This window comes from Eleutherodactylus coqui, chromosome 5, assembly GCF_035609145.1.
Source record: "Eleutherodactylus coqui strain aEleCoq1 chromosome 5, aEleCoq1.hap1, whole genome shotgun sequence".
Taxonomy (NCBI): Eukaryota; Metazoa; Chordata; class Amphibia; order Anura; family Eleutherodactylidae; genus Eleutherodactylus; species Eleutherodactylus coqui.
Window position 1 is genome coordinate 37,534,773 of NC_089841.1, and position 15,490 is coordinate 37,550,262.

Genomic DNA, 15,490 nt, shown 5'->3' on the forward strand with positions numbered 1-15,490 from the left:
ATATATATATATATATATATATATATATACACATACACATATATATATATCCAAAAATAAAAAATATTATATATATTATAATATGTACATATATTTTAATGTATATATATATAACTTAAACAACACGCTATGTTTAACCTAAAGTGGTACCATTATAAATTCATTTACCCCTTAAAAATGCATGGCCTTCAGCAGGCTTTTGAAACAAAAGGAAAAAAAAAAAAAAAAGGAAAAAGTTTGTTATTTAAATCTAAAAATAGAAATGAAATTAAAAAAGGCACATCCATGTTTGAGGAAAATCAAGTTTCCACCTGATGGTGTACATTTATGTTATAATGCATCCAAGTTTTTGGTGTACGTTATAGTAAATCTGTCGGGCCGCAGGAGACATGTCCCAGCTCATTAAGCCCACCCAATTTTTAGAAAACTGGAAAGTTGAAAAAAAGTCACAATTTTGTTTGTACAATAACCAGTGGCGTAGGAAGCCGGGTGCGGCAGGTGCGAGACATCCCGGGCGCCATCACTGAGAGGGTGACAGCTCAGTTGTGGTCCTGTCCGTCATCCGGTCCTATCACATCCCCTACCCAAAAGGCCTGCTTTCCACATGCTGACTAACCGCACAGTTACTTTCACTGGGGGCTCTGCGTGGGCCGGTGGCTTTTCCTGCACGCTGGCGATTTCCTCCTGGACCTGCGGTCAGTCTCCTCCTCTGTCTTGTTCTCCTGCACTGAAATCATCAGAGGGGAGGAGTCTGAGTGGAAGTCCATGAGGAAGCGCCGGCATGCAGGAGAAGCTGACATCCCACGCAGAGACCTTAGTAAAAGGCCAGTCAGCGGAATGTTCTGTGTGATGGGGAAAAGAACGAGTGTTTGGTATGATGGGGAGTGTGGGGAAGAGAATGAGGGGCATCCTGTGTGATGTGGAGTTGAGGAGAAACAAGGGGTGTTGTGGGTAATGGGGAGTGGGGAGAAGGAGAATGAGGGGCGTCCTGTGTAATGGGGAGTGGGGGGAGAACAAGGGGTGTCTCCTGTATGATGGGGAGTGGGGGGAAAAGAGGGGTGTCATGTGGAGTAGGGAACATGAGGGTCGATGTGTATGATGGGGAGTGCAGGGAGAAGAATGAAGGGGGATCTGTGTGATGGAGAGTGGGTGGGAGGACAATGAGGAGTGTTCTGTGAGATGGTATTGTAATCATGCAGACTCACAGAAAAATGTATCACGCCATTTATGCTGCATGATTAGTGCTGTAAAAAATGTCAGAATTGATTTGTTTTCTCTTCTAGCCCTCAAAAAAAGTGAATAAAAGTTTTACAATACATTTTATGTACACACTAAAGATACCAATAAAAACTACAGTGCGCCACGCAGAAAACAAGCCCTCATACCGTCATGTTGATGGAAAAATAAAAAAAAAGTTATGGCTTTTGAAAATGGAGATGAGTAACACAAACAAATCATTGCATCCATATAGTCAAAATAGGCCATGTGCTTTATGGGTTAAAGAGCAGAAGAAGGGAATTATTAGCAGTGCGCGGTTATGTTGGGAAACCATGTAGCCAAACATGTCTTTTCCGAATTCTGCAGAGACGAATGGTGGCTGGAAAAAGCCCTACTGTTGGTCTGGGTCGGCTAGAGATGAAAACTGAACGGGACCATCACCAACGATCATGGTAATCACTATCAGTGGTCTGGCATCTGACCATTACGCGCGGACTTCACTATTAGAGGTATACTAGAACTGAGCCGCTGTGTTGGGTGACTAAGGGCTCAATGCCACAGCTGTAAGCATGCAACACTGTGGGAGACCACCAGCATTTTACTAAATTTCCAGCCATGCTCGCTGCCGACAGGGACCACATACGGCTTTGTGTGGCACTGCACATGCCTGTGTATGCAGTGTGTATTTTTTTTTATTTCCCGCTCTGTTCAGAGTTACAACGCATATAAAAAAACAATGTATTGCATATGGACAATGACAGTATGTAAGGGGGGGGGGGGGGTCTATGACGTTACGTAATGAGGGAGTCCATGACATGATGTAATGAAGGGGGGGTCTATGACATTACGTAATGAGGGAGTCCATGACATTATGTAATGAAGGGGGGTCTATGACATTACGTAATGAGGGAGTCCATGACATTATGTAATGAAGGGGGGTCTATGACATTATTTAATGAGGGAGTCCATGACATTATGTAATGAAGGGAGTCCATAACATTATGTAATGAGGGGTTCTATGACATTATGTATGAGGGAGGTCTATGACATTTTGTAATGAGGGGCTCTATGACATTATGTAATGAGGGTGTCTATGACACTATGCAATGAGGGCATCTATGACATTATGTAATGAGGGGAGTCTATTGCATATGGGCAATGACATTATGTAATGAGGTGGTCTATGATATTATGTAATGAGGGGGGTCTATGACATTACGTAATGAGGGAGTCCATGACATTATTTAAGGAAGGGAAGTCTATGATATTATGTAATGAGGGGTTCTATGACATTATTTAATGAGGGGGTCCATGATGTTATGTAATGAGGGGGGTCTATGACATTTTGTAATGAGGGGGGGTCTATTGAGTATGGGCAATGACATTATGTAATGAGGTGGTCTATGATATAATGTAATGAGGGGGGGTCTATGACATTATGTAATGAGGGAGTTTCAGATATGTTATAATAGAGCCAGCGGTGCTGACAGGATAGAATTTGGTCTCTTCATTAATAATTAGCTGCCAGGTTATCAGTCCCCAGATATTACATCATATGACAGCTGGCTGACATGTTACATATGTTGTTGCTGCCTTAACAGGGCTGGATAAAAATGATGAAGCATTTTATAACGTGTCAGCAGGACCACATCAACATTCGTCGTGGCAGCAGTAACTATAAATTTTGGTGGATCGTATCCCCAGTGCTGTGGGCAGACTGACTCTAAAATCCCCAAGTATTGTCCCCTCTGGTTTACAGGTCAGCAGGATATGAGCAGCATCATGGATGTCATACAGAATGCAGTCAGAAAGACGGATTCAGCGCATCTATGCACCAAAGATTCCCATAGAAGTCAATGGGAGGTGCGCAAAAAAAAGGACACATCTAGACCTCATTAGGCTAAATAGTCATTTAAAGTGGGTCAGTGTTCGTCTGTACATGCCTTTTGTGCGCAAAAAGAAAATGCGCTGATACGCATGCAAATCAACCTTGTTCATAGCGTAATGCGTATGCTTGTGTGAAGAAACCCTTATAGAGGCCAAAACACAAAATTGAAATCCATGTTCCAGGGCCCGTGCATCATACCATTGTGTAGCCCATCCATGCCTTTCTATTCAAGTACTCTATTGTTCCTGCAGTATAGGCCACTACTGAGATATAGCGCTGGGTCCATCTTCTTAATGACACCCATATAGGGTGACAGGTGAGTACATGGTCACTATCCTTGCTTTTTATGAGGTACCAAGATTCAGCCTTCAAGCAAGGTCTGCTTCAATCTCATGTCTGTGGACAGCGATTGTTCAGCTTCACACAGTTGTTGGGGACAACATGGTGATTGGCTCATGTCTAGGGCGAGTGAAAGCTGTGCAGTTACTTTACTAGTCACTTTAACTGTGCGGTGTTTGATGTCGTACATTCACTTTCATAGAGTGAACAGTTTCCCAAATGTCAGATGGTGGCTACATATGGACTCAATAGAGTTTTGTGATATTGCAAATATACTATTTACAATTAAAAATGGTTTCCCCAAAATGCCAATCACTCATCGACAGTTGTCCAACTCCTGGGGATTCGGTTCCTCTAGTACAGTGACAACTTTTGAATTTTTTTTTTCATAGTAGAAATTCTGACCTGAGGCTGTGCATGAAGTGTAACTTTTCCTGAGTTATTTTACTTACGTCACTTGTGGTCACAAGAAAGTCAAAAGTTCCTTTGTTTGATCATTAGGTATCCGGGCGCACAGTTAGCTGATTAGTGATGGTATATTTTTGTAATATGCTATTGCCTACTTTGATGTACACATAGGGCTTCTCTCACACGAGTGGTTTTTGCTAGCACAGAGCATTATACATTTGCTGCGTGCCGACAAGCCTCATACGCTATCTTGGCGTGTATAATAAGCACCAAGATACTGTATGCTGTGTGTGAGAGGCACAATTGAAAGTAATGTTAAGATTGGTACTGCGTATTGTTGTTAGCTGTTTAGTCGTTCATGACCCTCGGCGACCCCAATGCTATCCTACGTTTTATCTCTGGCATAGATTCTCCAGCCTAGTCAATTTTTGAACCACGGAAGATAAAGCTCTGCTATATCTAATAGACTCAGCCCTACTGTAACTGACATATTCAACAATGCTATAACACTGCTCAATCTTGTCAATTGGAAACAAAGTAGTGAAAGGAATTGATTTTGATGATGCGATTTTAAGATTTTCAGAGAACAAAGTTAGGAGACAAAGATTTTAAGCGTTTATCGCCACAATGTTAATTAAATAAACCAGAAAATTACAGATGCAACTGTAAGTACCTTGTTTTTCCTTCTTTTGATAGTCTCAAAAGTGGGGGTGGGGGCAAAAGTTTTTTTTGCCCCGGTTACTACTTGACCTTCCTATGCCACTGGCAATAACATCTGTGACATAATTTTTGTGACTTTTTATTCTGAAAAACTGACTCAAAAGCTTAGATAAATTTAACCTCAAGGCTCCATCGAACTTTCCCTTTCTCTTAACATTACTTTGACTGTAACAGTTTTTTTTTGTTGTTGTTGTGCCTTGTACATAAAAATGAGTTTAAAACAAAATGGCTACTTCCCTGTGTGAGTTCTTTGATGTTTAAGAAAATCTGATTTGTGGGTAAAAGATTTCTCACATTCTGAACATGAAATTGGCCTTTTCCTTGTGTGAATTCTCTGATGTCTGACAAGTTTTGATTTCTCTATAAAACATTTCCCACATTCTACACATGAAAATGGCTTCTCTCCTGTGTGAGTTCTCTGATGTCTTACAAGTGAGGTTTTATCTCCAAAACATTTCCCACATTCTGAACATAAAAATGGCCTCTCTCCTGTGTGACTTCTCTGATGTCTGACAAGTTGTGCGTTATCTCCAAAATATTTCGCACATTCTGAACATGAAAATGGCTTCTCTCCTGTGTGACTTCTCTGATGTCTAACAAGTTTTGGTTTCACACTAAAACATTTCCCACATTCTGAACATGAAAATGGCTTCTCTCCTGTGTGAGTCTTCTGATGTTGGGCAAGTTGTGATTTCAGTGTAAAACATTTCGCACATTCTGAACATGAAAATGGCTTCTCCCCTGTGTGAGTTTTCCAATGTTTGACAAGTCGTGCTTTATCTACAAAATATTTCGCACATTCTGAACATGAAAATGTCTTCTCCCCTGTGTGAGTTCTCCAATGTTTGACAAGTTCTGCTTTGCTAATAAAACATTTCCCACATTCTGAACATGAAAATGGTTTCTCCCCTGTGTGAGTTCTCCAATGTTTGACAAGTTCTGCTTTGCTTATAAAACATTTCCCACATTCTGAACATGAAAATGGCTTCTCCCCTGTGTGAGTTCTCCAATGTTTGACAAGTTGTGTTTTGCTAATAAAACATTTCCCACATTCTGAACATGAAAATGGCTTCTCCCCTGTGTGAATTCTCTGATGTCTGACAAGTTGTGTTTTGCTAATAAAACATTTCCCACATTCTGAACATGAAAATGGCTTCTCCCCTGTGTGAATTCTCTGATGTATGACAAGTTCTGTTTTGTTTCTAAAACATTTCCCACATTCTGAACATGAAGATGGCTTCTCCCATTTGTGAGTTCTCTGATGTATGACAAATTTTGATTTCACACTAAAACATTTCCCACATTCTGAACATGAAAATGGCTTCTCCCCTGTGTGAGTTGTCCAATGTTTCACATGTTCTGCTTTGTTTCTCAAACATTTCTCACATTCTAAACATGAAAATGGCTTCTCTCCTGTGTGACTTCTCTGATGTCTGACATGTTTTGACTTCACACTAAAATACTTCCCACATTCTAAACATGGAAGCGTCTTTCTCCCTGTGTGAGCTCTTTGATGTTCTCCCCTTTTGTGACTTTTCTTTGGCTTATCAGTCTGTGCTGGACCAGAGGATGCATCTTTGCTATAAGGAACTGACAGTATATCTGGGATAATGGCAGATTCTTCATATGTATCTTGTGGGATGCCATAATCCTCTGCAAACATCAGACATCCCTCTGAGCTCCTTATACCATCACCTGCCAAGAATAAAACGGATTTTACTATTTTTTATTGAAATAACCTTAAAATGATATAGATTTTTTTTTACATTTGTATATAAACACTTTCAATGCAAATTATAAGTTACATAGCATTTATTAACTAAGACAGTGGTGAAAAAACAGATCACAATCTAACAGTAGACCTCACAGTGAGGACCAGTAAATCATAATGTTCGGCCACAGATTATTCCCTTGCATTTTCCCCCCTCTGTTATGAAGCCTCCATCTTCATAGGTCCATGTATCAGTGAACCTGTCACCGCTATTCTACTAAATGCTCAGTGGAGAATCATAAAGGTTCTTGTGAGTCAATGCTAATAGCTGGTTTAATCTCACACACTTCCTGACAGCTGCATGCAATTTATCATTTAGGGTAGAAGTGAAAAAGTAATTTTATGTATTTGAAGTTAATACAAAAAAGGGTGATAGAAAGAAAAAGTTTATCACTTATCACAATCCGTGTTTCAGGAGTTGGTCAAAAACATCTGCATCAACAACAGGCCTAAAAGCTTAATGTGGTAATCTGTCCTTATAAGTAACAAATTGTGTCTGTCATCAATCACATGCGGCCTCTGGGGGGGTCTGAAAAAAGGGGCATTCAAAAGATTTTAAAGCACTTTTGCGCATAGAATTGAATAATTGAGTTGGGACCCATTAGCTTTTCCTATTTATGTCATAATCAATGCCTGTGCCAAATTTTACATTTCTATGACACCGGAAAGTGAAAAAATTACATTCCGCACGTAAAATTTCGACGCCAATTCTTTTGCGCTACAATTTAATAATCGAGTTGGGACCCATTAGCTTTTCCTATGTATGACATAATCAATGCTCGTGCCAAATTTCCCGTTTCTATGACACCGGAAAGTGAAAAAATTAGATTCCGTATATAAAATTTCGACGCCAATTCTTTTGCGCTAGAATTGCATAATGGAGTTGGGACCCATTAGCTTTTCCTATATATGACATAATCAATGCTCGTGCCAAATTTGACGTTTCTATGACACCGGAAAGTGAAAAAATTACATTCCGCACGTAAAATTTGGACGCTAATTCTTTTGCGCATAAAATTGAATAATGGCGTTGGGATCCATTAGCTTTTCCTATTTATGACATAATCAATGCTCGTGCCAAATTTCCTGTTTCTATGACACCGGAAAGTGAAAAAATTACCTTCCGCACGTAATATTTCGACACCAATTCTTTTGCGCTAGAATTAAATAATCGAGTTGGGACCCATTAGCTTTTCCTATCTATGACATAATCAATACCTGTGCCAAATTTCCCGTTTCTATGACACCGGAAAGTGAAAACATTACATTCCATACGTAAAATTTGGACGCTAATTCTTTTGCGCATAGAATTGAATAATCGAGTTGGGACCCATTAGCTTTTCTTATTTATGACATAATCAATGCTCGCGCCAAATTTCCTGTTTCTATGATACCGGAAAGTGAAAAAATTACATTCCGCACGTAAAATTTGGACGCTAATTCTTTTGCGCATAGAATTGAATAATGGAGTTGGGACCCATTAGCTTTTCCTATTTATGTCATAATCAATGCCCGTGCCAAATTTCCTGTTTCTATGACACCGGAAAGGGAAGAAATTACATTCCGTACGTAAAATTTTGACGCCAATTCTTTTGCGCATAGAATTGAATAATTGAGTTGGGACCTATGAACTTTTCCTATTTCTGACATAATCAATGCTCCTGCCAAATTTCATGTTTCTATGACACCGGAAAGTGAGAAAATTAGATTCCGTACGTTCAATTTGGACGCTAATTCTTTTGCGCATAGAATTGAATAATCAAGTTGGGACCCATTAACTTTTCCTAGTTATGTCATAATCAATGCCCGTGCCAAATTTTAAGTTTCTAAGGCATTGGGAAGTGAGAGATTTAGATTATGTACGTAAAATTTCGATGCCAATTCTTTTGCGCTAGAATTGAACAATCGAGTTGGGATCCAATTACTTTTCCTATTTTGGAGATAATCTATGCTTGTGCCAAAATTCATGGTTCTACGACATCGGGAAGTTGGAGAACTTTTGGCGAGTCAGTCAGTGAGTCAGTGAGGGCTTTCAGCTTTATATATATAGATATAAAATAGTGAGCTATATCTCTATATATAAAGACGAAAGCACACACTGACTGACTAGCCACTAATTCTCCAACTTCCCGATGTCGTAGAAACATGAAATTTGGCAAAAGCATAGATTATCTTCAAAACAGGGGAAAGTAAAGGGGTCCCAACTCGATTATTCAATTCTCGCGCAAAAGAACTAGCGTCCAAATTTTATGTACATAATCTAATTCTCTCACTTCCCGATGTCGCAGAAACATGAAATTTAGCACGGGCATTGATTATGTCATAAATAGGAGAAACTAATGGGTCCCAGCTCGATTATTCAATTCTAAGCTCAAAAGAATTAGCGTCCAAATTTTACGTATGGAATCTAATTCTCTCACTTAAAATTTGGCAGGAGCATTGATTATGTCATAAATAGGAAAAGCTAATGGGTCCCAACTCGATTATTCAATTCTAAGTGCAAAAGAATTAGCGTCCAAATTTTACATACGGATTCTAATTCCCTCACTTCCCAATGTCATAGAAATTTGAAATTAGGCACGAGCATTGATTATGTCATAAATAGGAAAAGATAATGGACCTAACTCGATTATGCAATTCTAAGTGCAAAACAATTAGCGTCGAAATTTTACGTACAGGATCTAATTCTCTCACTTCCCGATGTCATAGAAACTTGAAATTTGGCACGGGCATTGATTATGTCATAAATAGGAAAGCCCTCACTGACTCACCCACTTACTCACTGACTGACTGACTCGCCACTAATTCTCCAACTTCCCGATGCCATAGAAACTTGAAACTTGGTACAAGCATAGATTATCTCCTAAATAGAAAAAGTAAAGGGATCCCAACTCGATTATTCAATTCTAGCGCAAAAGAACTAGCGTCCAAATTTTACGTACGTAATCTAATTCTCTCACTTCCCGATGTCATAAAAACTTGAAATTTGGCATGAGCATTGATTATGTCATAAATAGGAAAAGCTAATGGGTCCAAACTCTATTATTGAATTCTAGCGCAAAAGAATTAGCGTCCAAATTTCATGTATGGAATGTAATTTTCTCACTTCCCGGTGTCATAGAAAAGTGAAATTTGGCAGGCCATTGATTATGTCATAAATAGGAAAAGTTAATGGATCCTAACTCGATAATTCAATTCTAGCGCAAAAGAATTAGCATCCAAATTTTATGTACGGAATCTAATTCTCTCACTTCCCGGTGTCATAGAAACTTGAAATTTGGCACATGCATTGATTATGTCATAAATAGGAAAAGTTAATGGGTCCCAACTCGATTATTCAATTCTAAGCGCAAACAATTTATCGCCTAAATTTTAGGTACGTGATCTAATTCTCTCACTTCCTGATCTCATAGAAATTTGAAATTTGGCACGGGCATTATAATCATGTCATATATAGGAAAAATTAATTGGCCCCAACTCGATTATTCAATTCTAAGCGCAAAAGAATTAGCATTCTAATTTTTATGTGCGGAATCTAATTCTCTCACTTCCCGGTGTCATAGAAACTTGAAATTTCGCACGGGCATTGATTATGTCATAAATAGGAAAACTTAATGGGTCCCAACTCGATTATTCAATTCTAGCGCAAAAGAATTATCGTCCAAATTTTACGTATGGAATCTAATTCTCTCACTTCCCGCTGTCATAGAAAAGTGAAATTTGGCAGGCCATTGACTATGTCATAAATAGGTAAAGTTAATGCATCCCAACTCGATAATTCAATTCTAGCGCAAAAGAATTAGCATCCAAATTTTATGTACGGAATCTAATTCTCTCACTTCCCAATGTCATAGAAACTTGAAATTTTGCACAAGCATTGATTGTGTCATAAATAGGAAAACTTAATGGGTCCCAACTTGATTATTCAATTCTAAGTGCAAAAGAATGTGTCCAAATTTTATGTACGGAATCTAATTCTCTCACTTCCCGATGTCATAGAAGCTTGAAATTTGGCACGAGCATTGATTATGTCATAAATAGGAAAAGTTAATGGGTCCCAACTCGATTATTCAATTCTAAGCACAAACAATTTAGAGTCCAAATTTTACGTATGTATTCTAATTCTCTCACTTCCCGATCTCATAGAAATTTGAAATTTGGCACGGGCATTAATCTATATATATGAAGACTAGAGATGAGCGAGCACCGAAATGCTTTGGTGCTCGTTGCTCGAGTCGAACTTTTCACGATGCTCGAGAGCTCGTTTCGAGTAACGAACCCCATTGAAGTCAATTGGGGACTCGAGCATTTTTGTATATGACTGATGCTCCGGATAGGTCTTCACTTGTGAAAAACCAGAAAACATCCGAAAGTCATGGAAACACCACAGAAACGGATAGGCAGGGCTGGGGCAGCATGCAGGGCTGCATCTCAGGCTCCCAGGTCCAACTATTAAGCCACAATAGGGGCAAGAGTCGCCCCCGTCCCCTAACAATTTTTACTTCGGACAAACCCTCTTTAGCAAGGCACACATCTTCTTTGGCCAAAACCAGTATCTCAGATAACTGTGGTAACACAAGAAAAATTCATGATGCCCAGTGCTGATTCCCTGACCTCAAGCAGGAGGAGCAGGTGGCCTCACAAGGCCAAAAAAACATGACTCGGACCGGCTGTAGCCTGTGTGGGAAGTATGTGAGTGTTTCCTTGGCCAGGCTCGTTCCCAGCAAACACCTTGTGGGATCCAAGGTGCCGCGACTGACATAGCACTGAGAAAATGTATGTGCCCACACACTATTCATTCTGTGTAGGTGTCGGATAGCTCAATCGATACCGCAAGGGTATAGCCATCTGCACTCTGCACCCTACCCAAGTCAGTGTCTTTGTGCCAGACAGGCAAAACACCGCGATGGGAAGTCTGTGTACACCCACAACATAGGCGGGTCCAAGAAACCCAAAGACAGTATTAAACATGAAGAAATTACAGTGCCCAAACATGGCAGACTTTCACTTCGCCGAGGACATAGGCCACTGCACACACCCTCAGCAAACGCGGCATGAAGCAGACTCCAAAGACTGCATTAACGAGGAAAACGTTACACAGGCCCAACCTGGCGCAGTTGCAGTTCCCCCAGGACATAGGCCTCAGCCCACACTCTTAGCAAACGCGGGCATAAAGAAGACTCTGATGCTAGACCAGCTGTAAAGGTCTCATTAAATCAGTTACGTTTTCTTTCACCGCTCCAAAGACTGCATTAACGAGGAAGAAGTTCCACAGGCCCAACCTGGCGCAGTTGCAGTTCCCCCAGGACATAGGCCTCAGCCCACACCCTCAGCATACACGGGCATGAAGCGGACTCCGATGCTAGTCCAGCTGTGAACGTCTCATGAATGAAGTAATGCTCCTCTCTTTTGGCGCAAACGAGTTTCTCAGATTACTGTGGTAACACGAGAGAAAATAGATGATGCCCAGTGCTGAAACCCTGACCCCAAGCAGGAGGAGGAGGTGGCCTTACAAGGCCAAGACACCATGACCAGGACCAGCTGTAGCCTGTGTGTGAAGTATGTGAGTGGGCGCTTGGTCAGGCTCGGTCCCAGCAAACACCTTGTGTGGCCCAAGGTGCCGCTACTGACATAGCAATGGGGAATCCATGGGTCCACACGCTAGTCATTCTGTTTGGGTGCCGGATACCTCATCGACAACACAAAGGGGAAAGCCATCTGCACTCTACCCAAGTCAGTCAGTGTATAGGCAGACCCCTGTAACATTTTTGTAGCAGTAGTATAGGCAGACCCCAGTAACATTAATGTGGCAGAAGTAAAGGCAGACCCCTGTAACATTTTTGTAGCAGCAGTATAGGCAGACCCCTGTAACATTTTTGTAGCAGCAGTATAGGCAGACCCCTGCAACATTTATGTAGCAGCACTATAGGCAGACCCCTGCAACATTTATGTAGCCGAAGTTTAGGCAGACTCCAGTACCATATATGTAGCTAAAGCTTAGGCAGACCCTAGTAACATTTATGTGGCAGCAGTATTGGCAGACCCCTATAACATTTTTGTAGCAGCAAAATAAAGAATATGTATAGAAGAGCGCTCACTGCGGAGATGTTAACGCTATGATGGTTCTGCGGGGTATTCTATGGTTGAAGATCAATCTTCTCAGATAGAGCCAGGGGTTTATAGGTGCTCCAAAGAGATCTCATATCACTGATGAGACGGCAGCTGGAGGAAACTCCATTCACAGAGTGAAGGAGACGATGAAATAGCAAGACAAAAAAAAGGAAAACTCCTCAGCGCTCACACCAATATATGCATGTAGGTATAGATGAAGAAAGGATGGAACTTACTCGATGGAGGCGCCTATAGCCCAGGCGCCTCCCAATCCAGGATTCGCTTATCGCACGGAGATGAAAGCCAGCGGCAGCGGAGGTATTTTCACAACCTTTATTATGTGCAATGGAGATATACACAACGCGTTTCGGCCTGGAGGCCTTTTTCAAGTGTACAAACTACTTCAAAATTTGCAATTATATAGGGATTACCTGAGAGATGTGAGATGTGATGACATCTCTCAGGTAATCCCTATATAATTGCAAATTTTGAAGTAGTTTGTACACTTGAAAAAGGCCTCCAGACCGAAACGCGTTGTGTATATCTCCATTGCACATAATAAAAGTTGTGAAAATACCTCCGCTGCCGCTGGCTTTCATCTCCGTGCGATAAGTGAATCCTGGATTGGGAGGCGCCTGGGCTATAGGCGCCTCCATCGAGTAAGTTCCATCCTTTCTTCATCTATACCTACATGCATATATTGGTGTGAGCGCTGAGGAGTTTTCCTTTTTTTTGTCTTGCAGTTTTTGTAGCAGCAGTATAGGCAGACCCCTGTAACATTAATTTGGCAGAAGTATAGGCAGACCCCAGTAACATTTCTGTAGTAACAGTATAGACAGACCCCAGTAACATTTCTGTAGCAGCAGTATAGGCAGACCCCTGTAACATTTTTGTAGCAGCAGTATATGCAGACCCCTGTAACATTTTTGTAGCAGCAGTATAGGAAGACCCCTGTAACATTTTTGTAGCAGCAGTATAGGCAGACCCCTGTAACATTTATATAGCCGAAGTTTAGGCAGACCCCAGTAACATTTATGTAGCAGCAGTATAGGCAGACCCCTGTAACATTTTTGTAGCAGCAGTATAGGCAGACCCCAGTAACATGTATGTAGCTAAAGTTTAGGCAGACCCCAGTAACATTTATGTAGCAGCAGTATAGGCAGACCCCTGTAACACTTTTGTAGCAGAAGTATAGCCAGACCCCTGTAACAATTTTGTAGCAGAAGTATAGCCAGACCCCAGTAACATTTATGTAGTAACAGTATAGACAGACCTCAGTAACATTTCTGTAGCAGCAGTAAAGGGAGACCCCTGTAACATTAATGTGGCAGAAGTATAGGCACACCCCTGTAACATTAATGTGGCAGAAGTATAGGCAGATCCCAGTAACATTAATGTGGCAGAAGTATAGGCAGATCCATGTAACATGTATGTAGCAGACGTTTAAGCAGACCCCAGTAACATTTATGTAGCAGCAGTATAGGCAGACCCCTGTAACATTTCTGTAGCAAGAGTATAGGGGAACGCCTGAAAATTGTGGTACCAATTTGTTAGTTAACAGTATAGGCGAGGGACAGAAAAATTAGTGTACCAAGAGTACCAATGTACCCCTGAAAAATTGCTCTACCGAGAGGGTAGGTGGAACCTATAAACATTTGTTTAAAGCTACAGCTCACTGTTGCTTAATTTATAACACAGCCTAGAGGCAGCCGTGTTCAAGAAATTGGTTCATGTTAAAGTATCAATACTTTTGAAACTTTGAAAAATTTGAAAAAAAATTGTTAGATGAGCCTTTTGGGCTGCAGTAAAATTGGCAGTTCAGCGTGATGACAAGATGTTTCAGGAGGAGGAGTAGGAGGAGGACGACTAATATCAGAGACAGATTGACAAACCTAAATGCCCCTTTTTTTCCGGTGCTGGAGAAGAATGCTTTTATCTGCGGATGCAGCAAAAAGAATCTTTAGGTTCCGCTGCTCTCTGCCGGTGGAGAAGAGAAGTCTGGGGAAATCCAGGCTTTGTTCATCTTTATGAGTGTAAGCATGTCGGCACTGGCAGTTGACAAGCGGGTACACTTATCCGTAATGATTCCCCCAGCTGCACTAAGCACCCTCTCTGACAAGACGCTAGCGGCAGGGCAAGCCAGCAACTCCAGGCATACAGCGCAAGTTCATGCCACGTGTCCAGCTTTGACACCCAATAGTTGAATGGAGCAGAGGCATCACAGAGGACGGTGGTACGATTGGCTATGTACTCCCTCACCATCTTTTTACAGTGCTCCCTCCGACTCAGCCTCAACTGGGGAGTGGTGATGCAGTCTTGCTGGGGAGCCATAAAGCTGGCAAAGGCCTTGGAGAGTGTTCCCCTGCCTGCGCTGAACATGCTGCCTGATCTGCGCGCTTCCCCTGCTACTTGGCCCTCGGAACTGCGCCTTTTGCCACTAGCGCTGTCAGATGGGTACTTTAGCATCACAGGGCCCTGTGGTATTGCATCACTCTCGTACCCCTTTCCTCTTCGGGAATGAGAGTGGAAAGGTTCTCCTTGTAACGTGGGTCGAGAAGGGTGTACACCCAGTAACCTGTGTTGGCCAGAATGCGTCTAACGTGAGGGTCACGAGAAAGGCAGCCTAACATGAAGTCAGCCATGTGTGCCAGGGTGCCAGTACGCAACACATGGCTGTCCTCACTAGGAAGATGCCTTTCAGGATCCTCCTCCTCCTCCACAGGCCATACACGCTGAACAGATGAGAGGCAAGCAGCATGGGTACCCTCTGCAGTGTGCCTGGCTGTCTCTTCCCCCTCCTTCTCCTGCTCCTCCCCCTCCTCCAAAACGCACTGAGATATAGACATGAGGGTGGTCTGACTATCAAGCGATATACTGTCAGCCCCCGTCTCCTGTTCCAATCGCAAAGCGTCGGCTTTTTATGCCTTGCAGCGAACTCCTCAGCAGCCATAGCAGCGGGATGGTTACGCTAATGATTGCAATGTCGCCACTCACCATCTGGGTAGACTCCTCAAAGTTTTCGAGGACCTGGCAGA

The 15,490-nt window shown here is 41.7% G+C and overlaps 2 protein-coding genes across 2 annotated transcripts in view; both read right to left on the minus strand.

Moving 5' to 3' along the window:
- LOC136628740 (zinc finger protein 585A-like) overlaps positions 1–15,490 on the minus strand; it is a 406,543-nt gene that overhangs the window by 309,741 nt on the left and 81,312 nt on the right. The gene's annotated exons all lie outside the window — the stretch shown is intronic.
- LOC136629198 (zinc finger protein 84-like) overlaps positions 4,456–15,490 on the minus strand; it is a 119,186-nt gene continuing 108,151 nt past the window's right edge. The window contains exon 3 of the mRNA XM_066605372.1: positions 4,456–6,268. Within this exon, the coding sequence (XP_066461469.1) occupies positions 4,803–6,236 (1,434 nt within the window). The 5' untranslated portion in view covers positions 6,237–6,268 and the 3' untranslated portion in view covers positions 4,456–4,802. The remainder of the gene's footprint in view (positions 6,269–15,490) is intronic.